Source organism: Zosterops lateralis (assembly GCF_965231275.1).
Source record: "Zosterops lateralis genome assembly, chromosome: 4".
Lineage (NCBI taxonomy): Eukaryota > Metazoa > Chordata > Aves > Passeriformes > Zosteropidae > Zosterops > Zosterops lateralis.
Window position 1 is genome coordinate 73729592 of NC_139765.1, and position 19390 is coordinate 73748981.

Sequence of the window (19390 nt, forward strand, 5' to 3'; positions counted from 1 at the left end):
CCCAGAGGTTTCCTATAATTTTCTAATTAAAGCCTTTGACATTCCAGCCCTGCCGCTCTCTGGGGGTGGCTCACAGGGGGGATGCAGCAAAAGCAGATTTATTGTGGAGCCCCAGGATGGGCTCTGCAGGTGCTGGGGGGTCCCAGCCGGCTCGGGGAGGGGCCTGGCAGGATTTTGGGGGTGTCACCAGCAGGATTTTTTGGGGGGTCACCAGCAGAGCTGCCCAGGGCAGTATTTATCGATGAGGCCCTGGTAGTAAGTGCGGAGCTGCTGCACATCAGGCAGCTCCTCCACCTTGGTGTACAGGTCAAACTTGCTGCAAGGGGGGCAAACAGGGGGGTCAGGGCGGGGGGTGGCACCCCCAAACCCCTGAAAAAAACCCCGGGGAGGGGTCCAGGCGAGCCCCCAGCCCCCCAGACACGCACTTGAGCTCCCGGACCCAGGGCAGCATGCGCCGGTCCTCGTCAGAGCACAGGTGGTCGTAGTCACCGTGGGCGTGCCAGGGGTAGAAGGAGTGGAAGCGGATCATGTAGAAGGCCTGAGGGGTGGGACAGAGGTTTAGGGTGCTCCCCCTGCACCCCCAAACCTCCCGGGGGTCTCTGAGCCCACCCCAGGCTGAGCTCACCTCCTTGGGCAGGGCGAACTTGTTGAACTTCATCACTTGGTACATGTACTCTGAAAGGGAGTGGGGGGCGTGGGGGGGGGCTGGGGTCCCACTGGGGGGGCACCCCGAGAGGTGCAGACCCCCCCCCCCCGAGTCACAGAACCCCCCCTGAGAGCCAGGGACCCCCCAGAGTCACAGAGCCCCCCAAAAGAGCAGCCCCTGCCCCACACCAAGGGCTGCAGTCCTTGCAAAGGGAGGCAAGGGGAGGGGGGGTCAGTGCAGCCCCTCGGGGACTCCAGGGCCCTGTTTTGGGGGGTGGGGGGCCCTGCCCCGAGGAGAGGAACCCCCCAAACTCACCATCGTGTCCCCAGGACATGAGGACGTTCTCCAGGCCACAGCCGGGCTGGTACATCCCGTACTCTGTGCTGGGGGTGGGATGGGGTGGGGGATGAGGAGTGCAGACCCCTCCCCAAACACAGCCCGGGGGGCCGGGGGTACATCCCCCACCCCCCAAAATCCCCCAGCTCACCTGTACCGGGGGTACATCCCCCCAAACCCCCCCAGCTCACCTGTACCGGGGGTACATCCCCCACCCCCCAAACCCCCCCAGCTCCACCTGTACCGGGGGTACATCCCCCCAAACCCCCCCACTCACCTGTACCGGGGGTACATCCCCACCCCCCAAACCCCCCCACTCACCTGTACCGGGGGTACATCCCCCACCCCCCAGACCCCCCCCAGCTCACCTGTACCGGGGGTACATCCCCCCAAACCCCCCCCCAGCTCACCTGTACCGGGGGTACACCCCCCACCCCCCAAACCCCCCCACTCACCTGTACCGGGGGTACATCCCCCACCCCCCAAACCCCCCCAGCTCACCTGTACCGGGGGTACATCCCCCCAAACCCCCCCACTCACCTGTACTGGGGGTACACCCCCCGCCCCCCAAACCCCCCCACTCACCTGTACCGGGGGTCTTTGGTGTCAGGGTTGTCGTGGAAGGTGGAATCCCCATAAACCACCGATTTCTGCACCTTGCAGCCCACCGGGAAAGTGTCCCCGACCACGGCCCACTGCCGGGGGGGACACTGGGGGTCACAACAAACCCCCCTGAGACCCCCCCCAGACCGCGGGGAACCCCCCGAGCCCCCTCCCCACTCACCTGGGGCTCCCCGAACAGCACCAGCACCTTGCCCAGGTCGTGCAGGAGCCCCACCAGGTGGAACCAGTCTGGGGGGACAAGTGGGGATGTGTCACCCGCGGGATTTGGGGACAGAGCAGGGGCAGGGAGGGGACATCCCGCCCTACCTTTATCGGGGTGGGCCCGGCGGATCCCCTCGGCCGTTTGGAAGGCGTGGAAGGAGTTGGGGAAATCCACGTCGGGGTCTGACTCGTCCACGAGCTGGTCCAGCAGCTCCAGCGCCTCCATGGCGCTCATCCTCCTCAGGGAGCAGGAGCTGTACTGGGCGCTCTGGGGACAGCGGGGACACCGCGGTGCCACCACCCACCCCCCCTGAGCCTGGGGATGGGGGGATGGGGACCCCAAACGGGCCAGGGGTCTGGGGTCCCCAAATGGGGCAGGGATGGGGGCTCTGGTGTCCCCAAACGGGCTGGGAATGGAGGGTATGGGGCCCCTGGGTGTCCCCTGGGATAGGGGGTCTGGTGTCCCCAAACGAGCCAGGAATGGGGGGGGGTCTGGTGTCCCCTCACTGTCCCCAAAAGGGCCGGGGATGGGGGTCTGGGGGGTCTGGGGTCCCCAAACGGGCCAATAATGGGGGGTCTGGGGTCCCCAAACGGGCCGGGAATGGGGCAGCGGGGCTGGATTTTGGGGTGTGGGGTGGGAGGGCTGGGACACCCCCCTGTGCTGTGGGTGCAGTTCCCGTGGGAATTGGAGTGCCCTGAGGGGTTTGGGGGGACCCTGTGGGAATGGGGGTGTCCCTGGGGTGCTCCTGTGGGAATAGGGTGCTCTGGGATATGGAGGTGCTCCTGGGAATGGGGGTGCCCTGAAGGGTTTGGGGCGCTCCTGCGGGAATGGGGCACCCCGAGGGGACCCCCCAAATCCCCGGGGGGCGGGTCCCACCTTCCTGCGGACGAACTCCACGGTCTGGTGCGTGTGCATGAGCAGGTACGTGTTGTACACGCGGTCAATGAGCCTCCCCTCCTGCGGGGCGGCACCGCGGGCTGGGGGCGCTCCGGGGGATCCCCCTGCCCGGCCTGGGGACCCTGAGCCCCCCGGGACCCCCCGAGACACCCCCGGGTTTGGGGACCCCCCTCACTCACGGTGTAATTGCGGAGCTCCGCCTTGGGATTGTCCGCTTTGGGCTCCTCGGAGGAGTCGGGGCCCTGCGGGGGGACAGGACAGGGCTGGGGACAGGACAGGGCTGGGGACAGGGACAGGGGTGGGGACAGGGACAGGGGTGGGGACAGGGACAGGGGTGGCTCAGGGGGACACAGGTGGGGACAGGGGTGGTTCAGGGGACATGGGTGGGAACAGGAGACAGGAACAGGGGTGGCTCAGGGGAACAGGGGACAGGGACGGAATTGGCTCAGGGGACATGGATAGGGACAGGGGCCGTGGGTGGGCTCAGGGGACAGGGACAGGAGACAGGGACGGGGTTGGCTCGGGGGACGTGGATAGGGGACAGGGGACAGGGACAGGGGACAGGGACAGGGGTGGCTCAGGGGACATGGATAGGGACAGGGCCGTGGGTGGGCTCAGGGGACAGGGACAGGGGACAGGGACAGGAGTGGCTCAGGGGGCCGTGGGTGGGGACAGGGGACAAGGGTGGCTCAGGGGATACGGGTGGGGACAGGGACAGGGGACAGGGATGGAATTGGCTCAAGGGACACGGGTAGGGACAGGGGACAGGGACAGGGGTGGCTCAGGGGTCCCATCCTGCCCCCAGCCCGGGCAATGCGGGACAGGGACAGGGGGGATCAGAGTCCTGTCCCCCTCCTCTGGCCCAGGCACTGCGGGCCAGCGACACGGGATAAGGGACAGGGACAGGAGCTTGGGGACAGGGCGACACTGGCACTGAGGAGAGCCCTGGCGGCGTGGGATGACACCAGGTCGGGGGGCTCACTGTGTCACACAATGTCACACACTTATCACACAATGTCACACCTTGTCACACGGTGTCGCACACAATCACGCACTCGGTGTCACACGGTGTCACACGGTGTCACAGGTCACCACACACTGTCCCCCCCCCCCTTCCTCCCCATGGCACAGTGTCCCCAATTCCCTGGGGGGTCCAGCCCAGGCTGTCCCTGGGTGGAGACAGCGCTCTGGGGGTCCCTGTTGGGGACAGTGTGAGGGGGCTGTGGGACCCCCCCAGGGCTGGCCCTGACCCCCCAACCCCGCCCAGGGTGGGGGGCAGCTCCCCATGGCCTCGGGACCCCCTGGGGACTGCAGGGGCGTCCCTTTGGGGTGGGGTCCTTTGGGGTGGCACCGCCCCAGTGGGGACAACCGAGGGGGGTCCTGTGCCCCCCCGGGTTTGGGGTGTCCCGGGGTGTCTGTGCCCCCAGGGGGGTCTCCTGTGCCCCCCTCCCCGGGTTTGGGGTGTCCCGGGGGTGTCTGTGCCCCCAGGGGGGTCCCCCCAGCCCCCCGTCCCCGCACTCACCGCCCGGGGGCTGCTCATGGTGGCTCCGGAGGTTCTGCGGGGCGGCCGCGGGACCCCCGGGTTTATGGCGGGGGGTGGGCGGTGCAGGGCGCGGGGGGGGACCCGCGGGGACAATCGGTGACAATCGGTGACCAGTTAACCCGCCCCGGTTAATGTTTGACCCCGAACCCGCCCGGGGGATGCGGCTCCCGGAGGGGGCTGGGGGGACCCCCGGGATGGGCACCCCAAACACGGTGACCCCCCCCGGGTGGGGCTGGGGGTGACCCTGGGGACACCGCGGGGCCACTGGGCTGGCCGGACACCGTGGGGGACAACGGGCAGTGAGTGGCCTGTGGACGCCACCGGGCATGGCCACAGCTGGACATTGGGGCCTGTGGACACCCCCGGGCCCGGACAGGGCTCTGGGCATGGCATGGCCCCGCTGGGATGTGACACACGTGTGCGTGTCCCCACTGTCCCCACGCCCATGTGGGGGCTGTGTCATCTCCTGTCCCTGAGAGTGCCTGGCCCTGGACACGGCTGTGCCATCCCTGTGGGATCACTGTGTCCCATCCCTATAGGATCATCATGTCCCATCCCATATCCCATCCCTATGGAATCACTGCCCCATCCCATATCCCATCCCATAGGATCACCATGTCCCATCTCATATCTCATCCCTATGGCATCACCATGCCTCATCCCATATCCCATCCCTATGGGATCACCGTGCTCCTTGCTGTGTCCCTACAGGATCACCATGCCCTATCTCTATGGGATCACCATGCTCCATCCCTATGGGATCACTGCCCCATCCCATATCCCATCCTATAGGATCACCATGCCCCATCTCATATCACATCCCTATGGGATCACTGTGCCCCATCCCATGTCCCATCCATTTGGGATCACCGTGTTCCATCCCTATGGGATCACTGCCCCATCCCATCCTATAGGATCACCGTGCCCCATCCCATATCCCATCCCTATGGGATTACCGTACCCCATCCCACATCCCATCCCACATCCCATCCCTATGAGATCACCGTGCTCCATCCCTATGGGATCACCATGTTCCATCCCTTTGGGGTCACCGTGCCCCATCCCACATCCCACCCCCACGGGCCCACCACGCTCCACCCCGTCTCCTCCTCACTCTCTTCGTTTATTCCACACAATCCGGGATTCCCGGGAAGCAGCGACGCTCCGTGTCCTGGGGCACCCCCCGGGGACACCCAGGGGAGGGGACAAAGGCCCGGGGACCCCCACACAGCCTTTGGGTCCCCCCATCACCCCTTGGCAGCTCCAGGGGGGTTGGGAATCCCTGAGACACCCATGGGGTGGGCGCAGCTCGGGGTGGCACCCATGGGATCCCACCCCGGAACAGGCCAGGACACCCAGGGGACACCTGGAGACGGTCCAGGGACATCCTGTCCCGGGGACAGCCAAGGGACAGCCCCGGCCGTGGGGGGCACAGGGACACCCAGGTGCTCCGGGGGGGAGTGGGGTGCCCTGGGAATGGGGTGCCCTGAAGGGTTTGGGGTGCTCCTGTGGGAATAGGAATGCTCTGGGATATGGGGGTGCTCCTGTGGGAATGGGGTGTTCTGGGAATGGGGGTGCCCTGAAACTTTTGGGGTGCTCCTGTTGGAATGGGAATGGTCAGGGCATGGGGTGCTCTGGGAATGGGGTGCTCTGGGGGAATAGGAATGGTCTGGGAATGGGGTGCTCTGGGGGAATAGGAATGGTCTGGGAATGGGGTGCTCTGGGAATGGGGCTGCTCCTGGGAATAGGGTGTTCTGGGAACGGGGGAGCCCTGAAGGTTTTGGGGTGCTCCTGAGAATGAGGGTTCTCCTGTGGGAATGGGGTGCTCTGGGGGAATGGGCACCATCCTGTGGGAATGGGGGTGTTTGGAAGGTTTGGGGGTGCTCCTGTGGGAATAGGGTTGTTCCTGTGGGAATGGGGTGCTCTTGTGGGTATGGGCACCTTCCTCTGGGAATGGGGTGCTCTAGAAATGGGGGCGTTCCCGGGAATGGGGGTGTTCTGGGAATGGGGGTGTTTGGAAGGGTTTGGAGCGCTCCTGTGGGAATGGGGGTGCCCTGAAGGGTTTGGGGCGCTCCTGTGGGAATGGGGGTGCCCTGAAGGGTTTGGGGCGCTCCTGTGGGAATGGGGCGCTCTGGGATATGGGGTGCCCCCGGCAGGGCAGGGCAGGGCAGTTCCGGGGGGAATTGGGGAATTCTGCCGCTCTGGGGGGCGGCTCAAGCTGCTCCCGGGAGGGGCTGGGACAGTGACCTGGGGACGTCACACGTGTCCCCTCGTGTCCATGGGCCACCCCCCGTGTGGGGACACGGCGTGGGGGGTCCCCGAGGGGACAGCAGGGGACAGGCGGACCCCAAATCTCCACTGCCCCCCACATTTGGCGACACCTCCCCTGGGCGGGCCGTGGGTGACACCGGCTGGGGACACGGGACACGGTGCCAGGGGAGGGGACAATGGTCACACCGAGGAGGGCAGGACCCCCCCAGCCCCCCGGGAAGGTGCCGAACCCACCGGGACCCCCAAGTGGGGAAGGGGTTGGGGGCTGCCCCGTCCCCCCAGCCCGGAGCGGGGGGTCCCCACAGGTGCCCTCCCTGTCCCTGCAGTGTCCCCACAGCCTCAGTGTCACCCCGGGGGGCGATTGGGGTGCCCCGGGGGGGCTGGAAATGCTGAGTCAGCAGGAGGATCTTGCACAAGGCGGCGGCGCTGCTGCGGTCAGCGGGATTCCCTCCGGCCCTTGGACCGGCCCGGACACACTGACCACTGCCAGGGCCGGCCGGGTCACCACCAGGGGCCACTCCGAGCCGCCGTGGGCAACCAGCGCTCACTGCCAGTCTCTCCGGGCCACTGCCAGTCCCTGGGGGCCACCACGGGTCACTTTGGGCCACCGTGGGTCACTTTGGGTCACTCTGGGCCACCGCGGGTCACTTTGGGCCACCGTGGGTCACTTTGGGTCACTCTGGGCCACCGCTGGTCACTTTGGGCCACCGTGGGTCGCTCTGGGCCACCGCTGGTCACTCTTTGGGCCACCACGGGTCACTTTGGGTCACTCTGGGCCACTGTGGGTCACTTTGGGTCACTCTGGGCCACCGCCGGTCACTTTGGGCCACCGCCGGTCACTCTGGGCCACCAGCAGCTCCTGCGGTCCGTCCCTGGCGGGTCCTCGGGCCGTCCCTGGGGGTCCCGGAGCTCCATGGGGGGTCCCGCGGTGCTGGGGGAGGGGGGTCCCGGCCCCGCTCAGCCGTAGCTGTGGGGGCTGTGGGGGTTCATGGGGGACGAGAGGCGGCGGCCGGCCTGGCCCCGCAGCTGCCACAGGCGGTGGCTGAGGTTCTGCACCTGGCACGTGCCCAGCACGCAGCCCACCCGCAGCACGTGCCCCCCGGCGTGGCGCCGGCCCCGGGGGGGGCCCCGGCCCAGGGGGGTCCGTGTCCGGCCCAGGGGGTCCCGCAGGATCAGGCGCCGGACGCGCCACCCCGGGGAGCGGGGGGACACCCAAGGGCGCGGCCGGGCCACGAGGGCGCGGTGCCGCAGGGTCCCCACGGGGAGAGAGGCCGGGGGGGCTCCGGGGAGAGCCGAGAGACGAGCCGGGGGGAGCCGGGCCGGGGGGAACCTGCGGGGACACGGGACACCGTCAGGGGGACAGGAGGAGGGGGAGAGGAGGAGAGGAGGAGACGAGGAGGAGGAGGAGGAGGAGAGAAGGAGGAGGAGGAGGAGGAGGAAGCCGATACCTGCAGACACACACGTACCGAGCACACGGACACGTGTCCGGGCTCACGGCACCGCCGGTTCCCCCCGGACACCCCCAGAGAGCCCCCCCTGAGCCCCCTCATGCCCCGGACACCCCCCTGTGCCCCCCTCAGTGCCCCGGACACCCCCCTGTGCCCCCCTGTGCCCCCCGCCCCGGGGACACCCTTCCCTCAGGGGACCCCTCCTGAGTCCCCAGGAACTCCAGCTTCTGCTCCAATTCTTAATCTCTTTTCCCCCTTTTTTAATATTTCCTGCCCGTTTTAACCCTCGCCCCGTCCCCCAGAGGAGCCCCCCCACCCCCCAGGAGCTGCCCGGGCCCTGTGGGGTCCCCCAGTGCCCCCCACCCGCTGTCCCCAGCCCCGGTGCCGCTCCAGCCCCCCACAGACCCCCCGGGCAGCCCATTTCTGTCCCGGGAGCGCCACCGGTGGTTCCTGCACAGCCCAAACCCCACACACCTCACACCCCCCGGGTGGGGCCCGGCAGGACACGGAGCCCCGAGACCCCCCAGGGCCCCTCCCCGGGTAATGCGGGGCCGGGGGGGCGGGGAGGGGCGTGGGGAGGGGGTGCGGGAAAAGGGGGGAGGGAAAAGGGGGCGCGGGAAAAGGGGGCGCGGGAAAAGGGGGCGAGGGACAGGGCAGGACCCCGCGGAGGGGTTTGGGGCAGGGGGGAGGGCGGGGGGATTGTCCCGGGCAGGGGCTGGGGGAGAGAGAGGGCAGGGGGTGAGAGCAGGGGTCCGGACAGGGGGGCGGGCAGGGGGCGTGGGCGGGCAGGGATCAAGGAAAGAGTTGGGGCAGGAACCAGGGCAAGGGGGGCAGACAGGGATCGGGGCAGGAATCGGGGCAGGGGGCGCGGGCGGGCAGGGGGTTCAGGCAGGAATTGGGGCAAGGATTGGGGCAGGAATCGGGGCAGGGGGCGCGGGCAGGGGTCAGGAAAGGGATCGGGGCAGGGATCGGGACAGGGATCAGGGCAGGAGTTGGGGCAGGGGGTGCGGGCAGAAATCAGGGAAGGGGTCGGGGCAGGAGGTGCAGACAGGGATCAAGAAAGGGATTGGGACAGGGATCAGGGCAGGGGGTGCAGGCAGGGATTGGGACAGGGATCAGGGCAGGAATTAGGGAAGGAATCGAGGCAGGAATCAGGGCAGGGATCAGGGGAGGGATCGAGGCAAGGGGTGCAGGCACAATTCAGGGCAGGAATCAGAGCAGGAGGTGCGGGCAGGGATCGGGGAAGGGGTCGGGGCAGGAATCAGAGCAGGGATCAGCACGGGAACAGGGCAGAGTCTCACCTGCGGGGCGGCAGGGCCCGGCCCTGGGGCAGCTCCAGCAGACACAGCGCGAAGCTGACGCAACCGAGCGCCAGCGGCCCCGGGGCTCGCATGGCCGGGACCGGACCGGACCGGGACCAACGGGACCAACGGGACCGGACCGGACCCAACGGGACCAAACGGGGCCAAACGGGGCCCGAGCGGCGGCGGCTGCGGGAGAAACGGCGGGGGCGGCTCGGGGGGGCTCGCTGGGCTCCGGCTGCAGAACCAGCCCCGCTCCAGTTCTCCCCCAGCCCCTCTCCGGTTCCCCCCGCCCAGCCCCGCTCCGGTTCCCCCCAGCCCCGCTCCGGTTCTCCCCCAGCCCCGCTCCGGTTCCCCCCAGCCCAGCCCCGTTCCCTGCCCGGTGCGGGGCCCCGGCGGTACCTGCGGGGCTCGGTGGGCTCGGTGGGCTCGGGGATGGGCTCGGTGGGCTCGGGGATGGGGATGGGCTCGGGGATGGGTTCAGGGATGGGGATGGGCTCGGCTCGGTCCCCGCTCGGCGCTGCCGCTCCCCGGCCCGGCCCAGGTTAAATATCGCCGGCTCCGGGAGCGGGAGGAGCCCCGAGGGGCGGGAGGAGCTGCGGGCGGGGGGAGAGAGATCCTGGACCGCCCCCGGTCTGGACCGGGCCTGGGACCGCAGAGACCCCGCAAAACCCCAAATCCTGCAGCACCAGGGCCCCCACTGCCCCCCCAGACCCCTCACTGCCCCCCCCCAGACCCCTCACTGCCCCCCCCAGACCCCCCACTGCCCCCCCCAGACCCCTCACTGCCCCCCCCAGACCCCTCACTGCCCCCCCCAGACCATTCACTGCCCCCCCCAGACCCCTCACTGCCCCTCCAGACCCCTCACTGCCCCCCCCCAGACCCCCCACTGCCCCTCCAGACCCCTCCCGGACCCCTCACTGTCCCCCACAGACCCCTCACTGCCCCCCCCAGACCATTCACTGCCCCTCCAGACCCCTCCCGGACCCCTCACTGCCCCCCCCAGACCCCTCACTGCCCCTCCGGACCCCTCCCGGACCTCTCACTGTCCCCCACAGACCCCTCACTGCCCCCCAGCCTCTCCAGGGCTCGTTCCTTGTTTTTAACCCTCACACGGAGCGCTGTAAATCAAGCCAGGAATGTAAATCCGCAGGGATCAGAGCGGCCCCGCTCCTGGGGGGCAGCAGCTCCCCCAAAAGGGGATTTCCCGAGGTGGGGCAGGTCCGGGGGGCTCCTCCTGAGCTGGGACAGCCAGAGCTGGGCAGGGAGGGGTCCTCACATCTTCCCCCCGCTGGGACCCCCATCCTGGGCCGGTGGGGACCCCCAGGACCCCCCAAACAGGGCTGGGGGGTCTCCTCTCCCCCCAGAGAGGCTTCCCCAGGCCGAGGGGCCTCTGCGTGCCCGGAATGGCTGAGATTGTTCCGCATTATCCCGACACAAAGGGCGCTCACACCGCCCTGGGCTGGGGATTGGGCACTCCCTGCTCCCGGGGGGCTCCGGGGGACCCCCCAGCCCTGCCCCGAGCCCCCCGCCGTGTCCCCAGGGCTGTCCCTGTGTCACCCTGCGGCTCTCAGGGGGGGACATTTGTCACCAGCCCCACCCTGGGGCGTTCTGGGGTCCTGGATGAGGGTCCTGGGTGGGGGTCACGGATGGGGGTCACGGGTGGGGGTCACGGATGGGGGTCCTGGGTGGGGGTCCTGGATGGGGGTCACGGATGGGGGTCACGGATGGGGGTCACGGATGGGGGTCACGGATGGGGGTCTCCGGGAGCGGCTGTCACCCAGTCCTGCCACAGCTGGAGCCGTTGTCACCCGGCCCTGTCACAGCTGGAGCCCCCCCGGGTCACCTCCTCTGTCCCCAGGGCCCCGCAGCACTTTCCCTGTCCCTGTCCCTGTCCCTGTTCCCCGCGCTGGCTCCCGGCCCTGGGAAAGCAGCAGAAGTGTTAATTAGCCTAATTGCCCGCTGGCTGCGGCCCCGGGGCAGGGCGGGGCTGGGGGCAGCTCCCACAGCCCCGCTCCGCGCACCCCCTCCCCAAACAGCGCCCCGGAGTGCTGGGACCCCCCACCCTGTCCCTGAGCACCCCCCGCAGGGCCGGGGGGCACAGCCGGGACCCCCCCAGCCCTGAGCCCCCCGGGTGTGACCCCAAAGCGAGGGGCGGCTCCCCCCCAGCCCCGAGCCCCCCGGGTGTGACCCCAAAGTGCCGCAGGCGGCCCCGGGCCGTGTCCCCGCTGGGGGAGGTGACAGAGCTGTCCCGGGACATCCAGCCGGGACCGGGAACGGCCGGGACTGGGAGGGGAAACCGCGTCCGGCTGCCTGAGGACACGGGAGTGTCACCGGTGTCACCGGTGTCCCCAGTGTCATCAGTGTCACCAGCATCTTCAGGAATGCCAGTGTCCCCACTGTCCTCAGGGTCCCCATTTGCCCCCATTGCCCCCATAGTCCCCAATGTCCCCATTGCCCCCATAGTCCCCATAGTCCCCAGTGTCCCCAGTGTCCCCAGTGTCCCCATCGCCCCCATTACCCCCATTGTCCCCATTGCCCCCATAGTCCCCAATGTCCCCATCGCCCCCATTGCCCCCATTGTCCCCATTGCCCCCATAGTCCCCAATGTCCCCAGTGTCCCCAATGTCCCCAGAGTCCTCATTGCCCCCAGTATCCCCAGTGTCCCCAATGTCCCCAGTGTCCCCAGTGTCCCATCTGAGCCCTTTCCCGCGGTGGCCGCGGGCACACGGGCTCTGCACGTGCCTGGTGTCCCCGTGCGGGTCCCTCTCGGTGTCACCCGCGGCCACCGGGGGCGGGCAGGGCCCGGGGGCTGGCAGCGATCCCCGGCCACTTCCGATCCCCGTGGTGTCCCCGCGGTGTCCCCAGCCCGGCACAGCCCCGGGCGCCTCCAGGGCAGCTCACCCGGGTTTCCCGTCCCCATCCTGCGCTCCCACGTCCCCGCTGTCACCTTTTGTCCCCCTGTGCCGGGTGCCCGTCCCTGGGGCTGTCACCCTGCTGGAGGTCCCATCCCCGGCCCCGGGGCTGTCACCGGCTGTCCCCGCCACAAACCGGCTCCAGCTCTTGGGGACACGGGGCTGCGGGCGGGTGGCGTTTGGGGACATGGGGACAGCCACCCCCGGGGACCCCCCAGGCCTGGGAAGGGGCTGAACCCCCAGGCCGGGGGTGGGATGGGGGGTCCTTGTCCTGTGCCCTGGGGACCCCTCCCGGCGGGGGGACAGCCCGGGGACACCTCAGGGGGAAGGGGAGGGGAGGGGAGGGAAAGGGAAAGGAATGGGAGGGGATGGGATGAGATGGGATGGGATGGAAAGGAAAGGGATGGGATGGGACTCACGGGATGGCCACACCAGCCCTACGGTGAGTTCCCCCTGCCGGGGACACCACGGGCTGTGCCGGGGGGTGACCCCTTTGTCCTGCTGCCCCCTCAGCAGCCCCAGGTGTGCCCAGGTGTGCGGGTGAGGCTCACAGGGGCTGTGTCCAGGTGTGTCAGGGCAGGTGAGGCTCACAGGGGCTGTGCTCAGTGTCCCCGCACACCTAGTGATGTCCCCCCAATCCCGGGATGCCCCCCCACTCCCGGGGTGTGCCCCCAATCCCGGGGTGTCCCCGTGTCCCCGCACACCCAGGGCTGTCCCCCCATTCCCGGGGTGCCCCCCCACTCCCGGGGTGCCCCCCCAATCCCGGGGTGTCCCCGTGTCCCCGCACACCCAGGGCTGTCCCCCCATTCCCGGGGTGTCCCCGTGTCCCCGCACACCCAGAGCTGTCCCCCCAATCCCAGGATGTCCCCCCCCTCCCGGGGTATCCCCATGTCCCCCCCCCATTCCCCCCGGCCCCGCCCCCTGGGGAAGCCCCACGCCTTAATCCCGCCCCCTCCTCACTTGGCTCCGCCCCTCCCACCACAGCCAATAGCAATCGTGGCCCCTCCCTCCCTTCACCAATAGGAGGCGCGGCTTCCTCCCTCTCTCAGCCAATGACAGGCGCGGCCCCGCCCCCCGCGGCGCCCGGCGGCGGCGCAGGCGCGGTACGCGCGGGGGCCAAGATGGCGGCGGCGGCGGGCGGTGGGCGCGGGCGGGCGGCGGAGCCCTGAGGAGCCCTGAGGAGCCCCGAGGAGCCGAACGGGGCCCCCGGGGCCGCCCCGGGCCGCCCCCGCCGCCATGGCCCGCCTGGCAGACTACTTCGTGCTCGTGGGATACGACCCCGGCAAGCGCGGTGAGCGGCGGAGGGACGCGGGCCCGGCCGGGGCTGAGGGGCCGCGGGGTGAGGCCGGACCGGGGGGTGAGGCGGTTCTGCGGCAGGACTGAGACTGTGGGGCCGTCCAGAGGCTGTCCCGGGGCTATGGGGCTGGAGCTGGTCCCGGGCCGGGCAGTACCGGGCGGTACCGGGCAGTACCGGGAGGCACCGGGCCGTTCTCAGCCCCTCGGAGCCGCCCCGGCAGCCGCAGCCGGCCCTGCGCGGTTCAGTCGCGTTCACGTTGGGGTGTTTTCAGTGTGTCCCCCTCCCCCGCCGTGCGCGGGCTGTCACCGCTCCGGAAACACCGGCTGGGCCCGGGGGAGAGCGGGGCAGGGCTCGGGGCTGGGCCCGGCCTGGGGCTGCTGCACCGCCACAGGGCTGGAGAGGGGACGGGGGGATCCTGATCCTGCTCCCCGGGCACCCACAGCCCCCCGGATGGAGTGTTGTACCCCCAGCCCCATTTCCCAGGCATTCCCAGCCCCAAGGATGCTGTGTCCTGCTCCCCCGAGCATCCCCAGTCCCCTCAAGCCCTCGCTGCTCCCTGGGACGCTGCCGGCCCCCGGCTCTGTGGGATTCCCGGTTCCTGTCTCCCCTCCCACATCCCCGCTGGCCCTCAGGCGATGCTGCTGGTTGTTTTGGTCGCGTTGGTTGTTTTGGATCTTCCTTTGGGGTCCGAGGTCTCTTCCCGCTCGCCGCCCCCAGCAGATTTTGGGAAAAGGAGTTTGGTGCTGTCACAGGGGAGTGAAGTGACCTAAAATTGGGGGTTTAGTGCAGAACTCCCCACCTGGAGCTGGGGAAGGGAATCCTGGTCCTGTCAGTGCTGGGTTTGGCTCTCAGGGGATGCTGCTGGGGCTGGGATCAGATCCATCATCCCAGGGGGAAATCCCATTCCTGTTCCCCATCCCGGGGGGGATCCCATTCCCATCCCAGAATGGATCCCAGCCAGGGATCCCTCGTGGGAGGCAGGAGGAAGGATTTGTGTGTCAGAATGTGAGCGGGATCCCAGTGTGGTGTTTCCTGAGGGCTTTTCTGCTGTCGGTTCAGTGGTTTATTGTTGTCACTGCTGTCATTGCAGGCGTTTTCCCCCACAGTCCCGTTGTCCTGGGCACTGGGATGGCTCAGGCCGTGCCTGGGCTGGGAGGGCTGCAGGAGATGCCGGGGGGATGCCAGGATTCCATCTGGGAGCAGCTCCCGTGTCCTCTCAGGGGTCAGGAAGGGGCTGGAGCTGAGTTGTACCCCCTTTGTTCTGCTTCCTGCTTCATCCTCTTCCTCATCTCCTCCCTGAGGGTGCTGCAGCTGGGATCTGCACCCTCAAACTGGTGCTTTGAACTGGTGTCCCCTGGGCCTGGTGTCCCCTGGGCCTGGTGTCCCCTGGGCCTGGCTGTCCTTGCTGTCACTCCCAGAGCTGGAGTTTCCAGAGGAAAAGGAATGTCCCCTGTGTACCCTGGGGTCGTTTGGGATGTCCCTGGGGGACAGGGATGATGCTCTGAGGTGATGCTGGGACAGCCAGAAGGAAGAGCAGGTTTGGGTGGGATATTGGGAGGGAATTCCTGGCTGGGAGGGTGGAATAGGATTCCCAGAGCCCCTGGATCTCTGCAATGTCCAGGGCCAGGCTGGACACTGGGGCTGGGAGCAGTGGGACAGTGCAGGTGTCCCTGCTGTGGCTGTGGGGTGGATGGGGATGAACTCTCTGGTCCCTTCCCACCCAAATCACTCCATGAATTCTGTGCCACTTGGAAGGGAAGAGCTCACAGTTAACAAATCACATTGCTCTGATGTAAATATTCACTTTATTTGGGGTTTAACTCATCAGGGGGTGGGTCCAGGATGCTGTGGAGGGGACAGAGGGACAGGTCCCAGACACCAGCCTGGGATGGAGTGACCCTTGCAGGGTGGGGCACCCAGGATTGGTGACATCTCTGTGACAACCAAAACAAACCCTTTCCATCCTGCTGTGGAGCTGTCCAGGCATTGTCCTGTGCTGTGTCCCCAGGAGTGGTGACATCTCTGTGACAACCAAAACAAACCCTTTCCATCCTGCTGTGGAGCTGTCCAGGCATTGTCCTGTGCTGTGTCCCCAGGGCTGGAGAGCTGGGCCAGCCGGGGTTCTGTGGTTTTTGGGGTGGGGGTGGCAGCACTCCCAGCTCTGTGTTCCCGCCCCTCTCCCTGCTCAGATGATGCTGGAGGAAGGGCAGCAGAGCTCATCTGCTGGTGACTAATTGCTGTACAGGTTGGGCTGCTCTGGCAGAGCCGTGGGCTGTGCCAGGCTGGGCTGTGCCAGGCTGGCACCTTCCCTCTAAAGCTCAGCTGTAAACAGAGCTGGGCTGAGCTGGCCCAGGCCTGGATGGGCCCCTCAGCCCTGCTGGAGCCTCCCCAGGTGCTGCTGAGCCCTGGAGTTCTGTGCCTGTGGGATTCCTGGTCAGGCAGGGATGGGTTTGCATTTGGGGATGTGAAAGAGAAAGGTCTGCTGGGGTGGTGGGAGCTGTGGGGGCTCTGCAGAGTGTCCAGAGAGACAATCCAGGGTGGGAAGGGACTCTAGAGCTCCTCCTGCCATGGCAGGGACACCTCCCACTGTCCCAGGCTGCTCCAGCCTGGCCTTGGCCACTGCCAGGGATCCAGGGGCAGCCACAGCTGCTCTGCCAATTCCAGCCCAGACAGGAATTCCCAGTTCCCAAAATCCCACCCAAATCTCCTCTTTCCCAGTGGGAAGCCATTCCCTGTGTCCTGTCCCTGTCCCCAGTCCCTCTGCAGCTCTCCTGGAGCCCCTTTGGGCCCTGGGAAGGGCTCTGAGCTCTCTCTGGACCCTCCCCTTCCCTCCCAGCCTGGCTCCACGAGATGCTGCCGTGGCTCAGAGCAGTTTGTGGGAACAAAACCGAAAGCAGCTCCGTGCTGGAGCGGGCCCTGCTGGGTCCCTGGGGTCACTGGGTGTCCCCGGGGTCACTGGGTGTCCTGGGGCTGCACTGCAGGGCCCGGGACAACGTCCTGCTCCTCTGGCAGGGGCAGAAAAGGGCTCTGAACTCTCTCAAGGGCTGTGGCTTTGCCTTGAGCTGCTCTGGCTGCACAGAGTGTCTAGGATCCAGGCAGGCATCCAGATGCTTTTCCTGGGAGTGACAACTCCCCAGAGCTGGGATTGTGCCTGGTTTTACCTGGGAATATCAGTTTCCCAGAGCTGGGATTGTGCCTGGTTTTACCTGGGAATATCAGTTTCCCAGAGCTGGGATTGTGCCTGGTTTTACCTCAGGACCAGAGGGATTTTCTCTGTGCATCCTCTGAGAGTCCAGGGCATCTCCATTCCAAGCCATGAGGCTGAAGGAGTCTGGAAGTTTTGGATGGCCTGGCTGATGGGAGCCAGGACCCAGTTTGGGATCGATTTGGGATTTCCCAGGGGGTTTAAGCTGCAGGATGGGAGATTGGGAATTGGGAATTCCTGGCTGGGCTGGAATTGGCAGAGCAGCTGTGGCTGCCCCTGGATCCCTGGCAGTGGCCAAGGCCAGGCTGGACACTGGGGCTGGGCTGGGGACAGTGGGAGGTGTCCCTGCCATGGCAGGGGTGGCCCTGGGGGGGCTCTGGGGTCCCTTCCATCCCAAAGCACTTCGTGACTGGTCCCTGCTGGTGTCGGGCTGGGGGAGGAGGATGCTGAGGCTGCTCGGGAAGTCCCGGTGGTTTCTGTGTTTGCGCGCTCAGGGAGCAGCATCAGCCCACGTTTGTTTGTGCCCTTCTCAAACACCTCCCTGGGGCTCGGCGGCTCTCTGGGCACCCACGGGACGGCACGAGGGGATGGCAGGGGGAGGCTGCTCTCTGCTCTGAGCTGCCTCTTTCCATGAGGTGTTTGGGGCAGGTTTTGGGGAGTTTCTTGTGAGGGTTTTTTGAGGAGCCAAGGCACAGACAGGGCACATCCTGCCCTCCCTGGGGTGCTCCTGGAGCTGGTTCCTGATGGGAGAAGATTCTGGAGTGGGTCTGCAGGGCAGGGCAGGGCTCTCAGGGCTCACTCTCCAGCTGTTCTGGGTTTAGTTCTGTCTTTCCTGGTGGCACCTCTCCGTGTCACCTCTTCGTGTCACCTCTCCGTGTCGCTCTGTCGTGCGTGGCCGTGGCCCAGTGACTCAGGGTTTGACTCACTGAGGTTCTGGGAACATCCAGCAAAATCCTGGCCCCGGGGAAAAGCCCCTGGGGTTGGCAGCAGTGCTGGAGCTGTTTGCTGGGTCAATATTTGCACAGGGAAACAGAGGCTGGGAATGGCCCTGCCACGTGCAGAGCTGATCCCAGCCCCGTGCCTGGTGCTGGGAGAGGTGGCGATGGGAGAGGAGACAAATCCAGGGAGCTGCTCCAGGGCTGGAGCCCCTCAGCCCCCAGGGATCCAGGCTGGGAGAGCTGGGAATGCTCCCCTGGAGAGGAGAAGGGTCCAGGGAGACCTTCCAGAACATTCCAGGGCCCAAAGGGGCTCCAGGAGAGCTGCAGAGGGACTGGGGACAGGGACAGGACACAGGGAATGGCTTCCCACTGCCACAGGGCAGGGCTGGGTGGGATTTTGGGAACTGGGAATTCCTGTCTGGGCTGGAATTGGCAGAGCAGCTGTGGCTGCCCCTGGATCCCTGGCAGTGGCCAAGGCCAGGCTGGACACTGGGGCTGGGCTGGGGACAGTGGGAGGTGTCCCTGCCATGGCAGGGGTGGCCCTGGGGGGGCTCTGGGGTCCCTTCCATCCCAAACCAATCTGGAATTCCCTGATCCCATGTCAGGCACTGTCTCTGGAGGGGTCCCCCCTCCCTGTGGCCCCACAGCTGCACCCCTGGCCTGGGAACGGCGGCTCCTCTGATCCAGCTGCTCCCTCCATCCTCCTCCCCTTCCCTTTGAACTCCTGCCCGGGAGGAGCAGCTCTGGGCCTGCGGGTCCCCTGGGGATCCCAGGCTGAGCAGTGACAGTGACAGTGACAGAGCTGTCCCCGGGCAGTGCCAGGGCTGGGCCTGAGCTCCCCCAGCTCCCCCAGGGTGTGTTTCTGCATGGGGAGATTCATCTTGGGATCGTGGAGTTGTTTAGGTTGGAAAACCCCTCAGAGCCCATTCCCAGCACTGCCAAGGCCAGCACTGACCCCAAATGCCACATCCACATGGATTTTAAATCCCTGCAGGGATGGGGACTCCACCACTGCCCTGGGCAGCTCATTCCAATGCCTGACCACCTTTTCCATGGAGGAATTTTCCCTAAAATCCCATCTAAACCTCCCCTGGCCCAGCCTGGGGCCGTTCCCTCTCCTCCTGTCCCTGTTCCCTGGGATAAGATCCCAAATCCCCCCCGGCTGTCCCCTCCTGGCAGGGACTTGTGCAGAGCCACAAGGTTCCCCCTGATTCCCCTTTTCTCCAGGCTGAGCCCCTTCCCAGCTCCCTCAGCCCCTCCTGGGGCTCCAGACCCTTCCCCAGCTCCCTCAGCCCCTCCTGGGGCTCCAGACCCTTCCCCAGCTCCCTCAGCCCCTCCTGGGGCTCCAGACCCTTCCCCAGCTCCCTCAGCCCCTCCTGGGGCTCCAGACCCTTCCCCAGCTCCCTCAGCCCCTCCTGGGGCTCCAGACCCTTCCCCAGCTCCCTCAGCCCCTCCTGGGGCTCCAGACCCTTCCCCAGCTCCCTCAGCCCCTCCTGGGGCTCCAGACCCTTCCCCAGCTCCCTCAGCCCCTCCTGGGGCTCCAGACCCTTCCCCAGCTCCCTCAGCCCCTCCTGGGGCTCCAGACCCTTCCCCAGCTCCATTCCCTGCCCCGGAGAGGAGCCCTGGGAGGTTTGGGAGCCGTTGTCTCTGTCCCTGAGAGCATTCCCGGCTGGGATCAGAGGCTGATCAGACCAGCACAGCCCCAGCCCTGCCCTGGGGAGGCTGTGACAGTGACAGTGGCAGTGACAAGACACAAGTGGCCTTATC

At 67.3% G+C, this 19390-nt stretch overlaps 3 protein-coding genes and 1 long non-coding RNA gene across 7 annotated transcripts in view; 2 read left to right on the forward strand and 2 right to left on the reverse strand.

Annotated features, from left to right (window-relative positions):
* Positions 1–79: 79 nt before the first annotated feature.
* On the reverse strand, positions 80–4315 carry MIOX (myo-inositol oxygenase). 4 transcript variants are annotated; one of them, XM_083858783.1, is made up of 10 exons: positions 4228–4305; positions 2885–2947; positions 2685–2765; positions 1913–2075; positions 1767–1834; positions 1568–1677; positions 962–1029; positions 626–675; positions 426–538; positions 80–316 (listed from the first exon to the last, which is right to left on the reverse strand). In XM_083858783.1, the coding sequence occupies exons 1-10, from the start codon at positions 4243–4245 to the stop codon at positions 208–210; spliced, it is 843 nt and encodes a 280-aa protein (XP_083714909.1). In that variant the 5' UTR covers positions 4246–4305; the 3' UTR covers positions 80–207. The 4 variants fall into 4 exon arrangements, with proteins under 4 accessions (XP_083714909.1, XP_083714908.1, XP_083714911.1 ...); XM_083858782.1 differs by having other exon boundaries at positions 2885–2968; positions 4228–4269; XM_083858785.1 differs by lacking the exon at positions 2685–2765 and having other exon boundaries at positions 4228–4315.
* Positions 4316–5487: 1172 nt separating this feature from the next.
* LOC310908127 lies at positions 5488–7240 on the forward strand. The gene is made up of 3 exons (XR_014589782.1): positions 5488–5741; positions 6045–6109; positions 6279–7240. It is a non-coding gene; the product is annotated as an uncharacterized lncRNA (long non-coding RNA).
* A 236-nt stretch (positions 7241–7476) lies between these two features.
* Positions 7477–9360, reverse strand: ADM2 (adrenomedullin 2; the record flags this gene model as incomplete). Its single annotated transcript, XM_083860651.1, has 2 exons — positions 7477–7849; positions 9269–9360. The coding sequence occupies 2 exons, from the start codon at positions 9358–9360 to the stop codon at positions 7477–7479; spliced, it is 465 nt and encodes a 154-aa protein (XP_083716777.1).
* A 4059-nt stretch (positions 9361–13419) lies between these two features.
* SBF1 (SET binding factor 1) overlaps positions 13420–19390 on the forward strand; it is a gene marked incomplete at its 5' end in the record, with an annotated part of 64280 nt that continues 58309 nt past the window's right edge. The window contains 1 exon segment of the mRNA XM_083859847.1: positions 13420–13474. Coding sequence (XP_083715973.1) covers positions 13420–13474 — 55 coding nt within the window.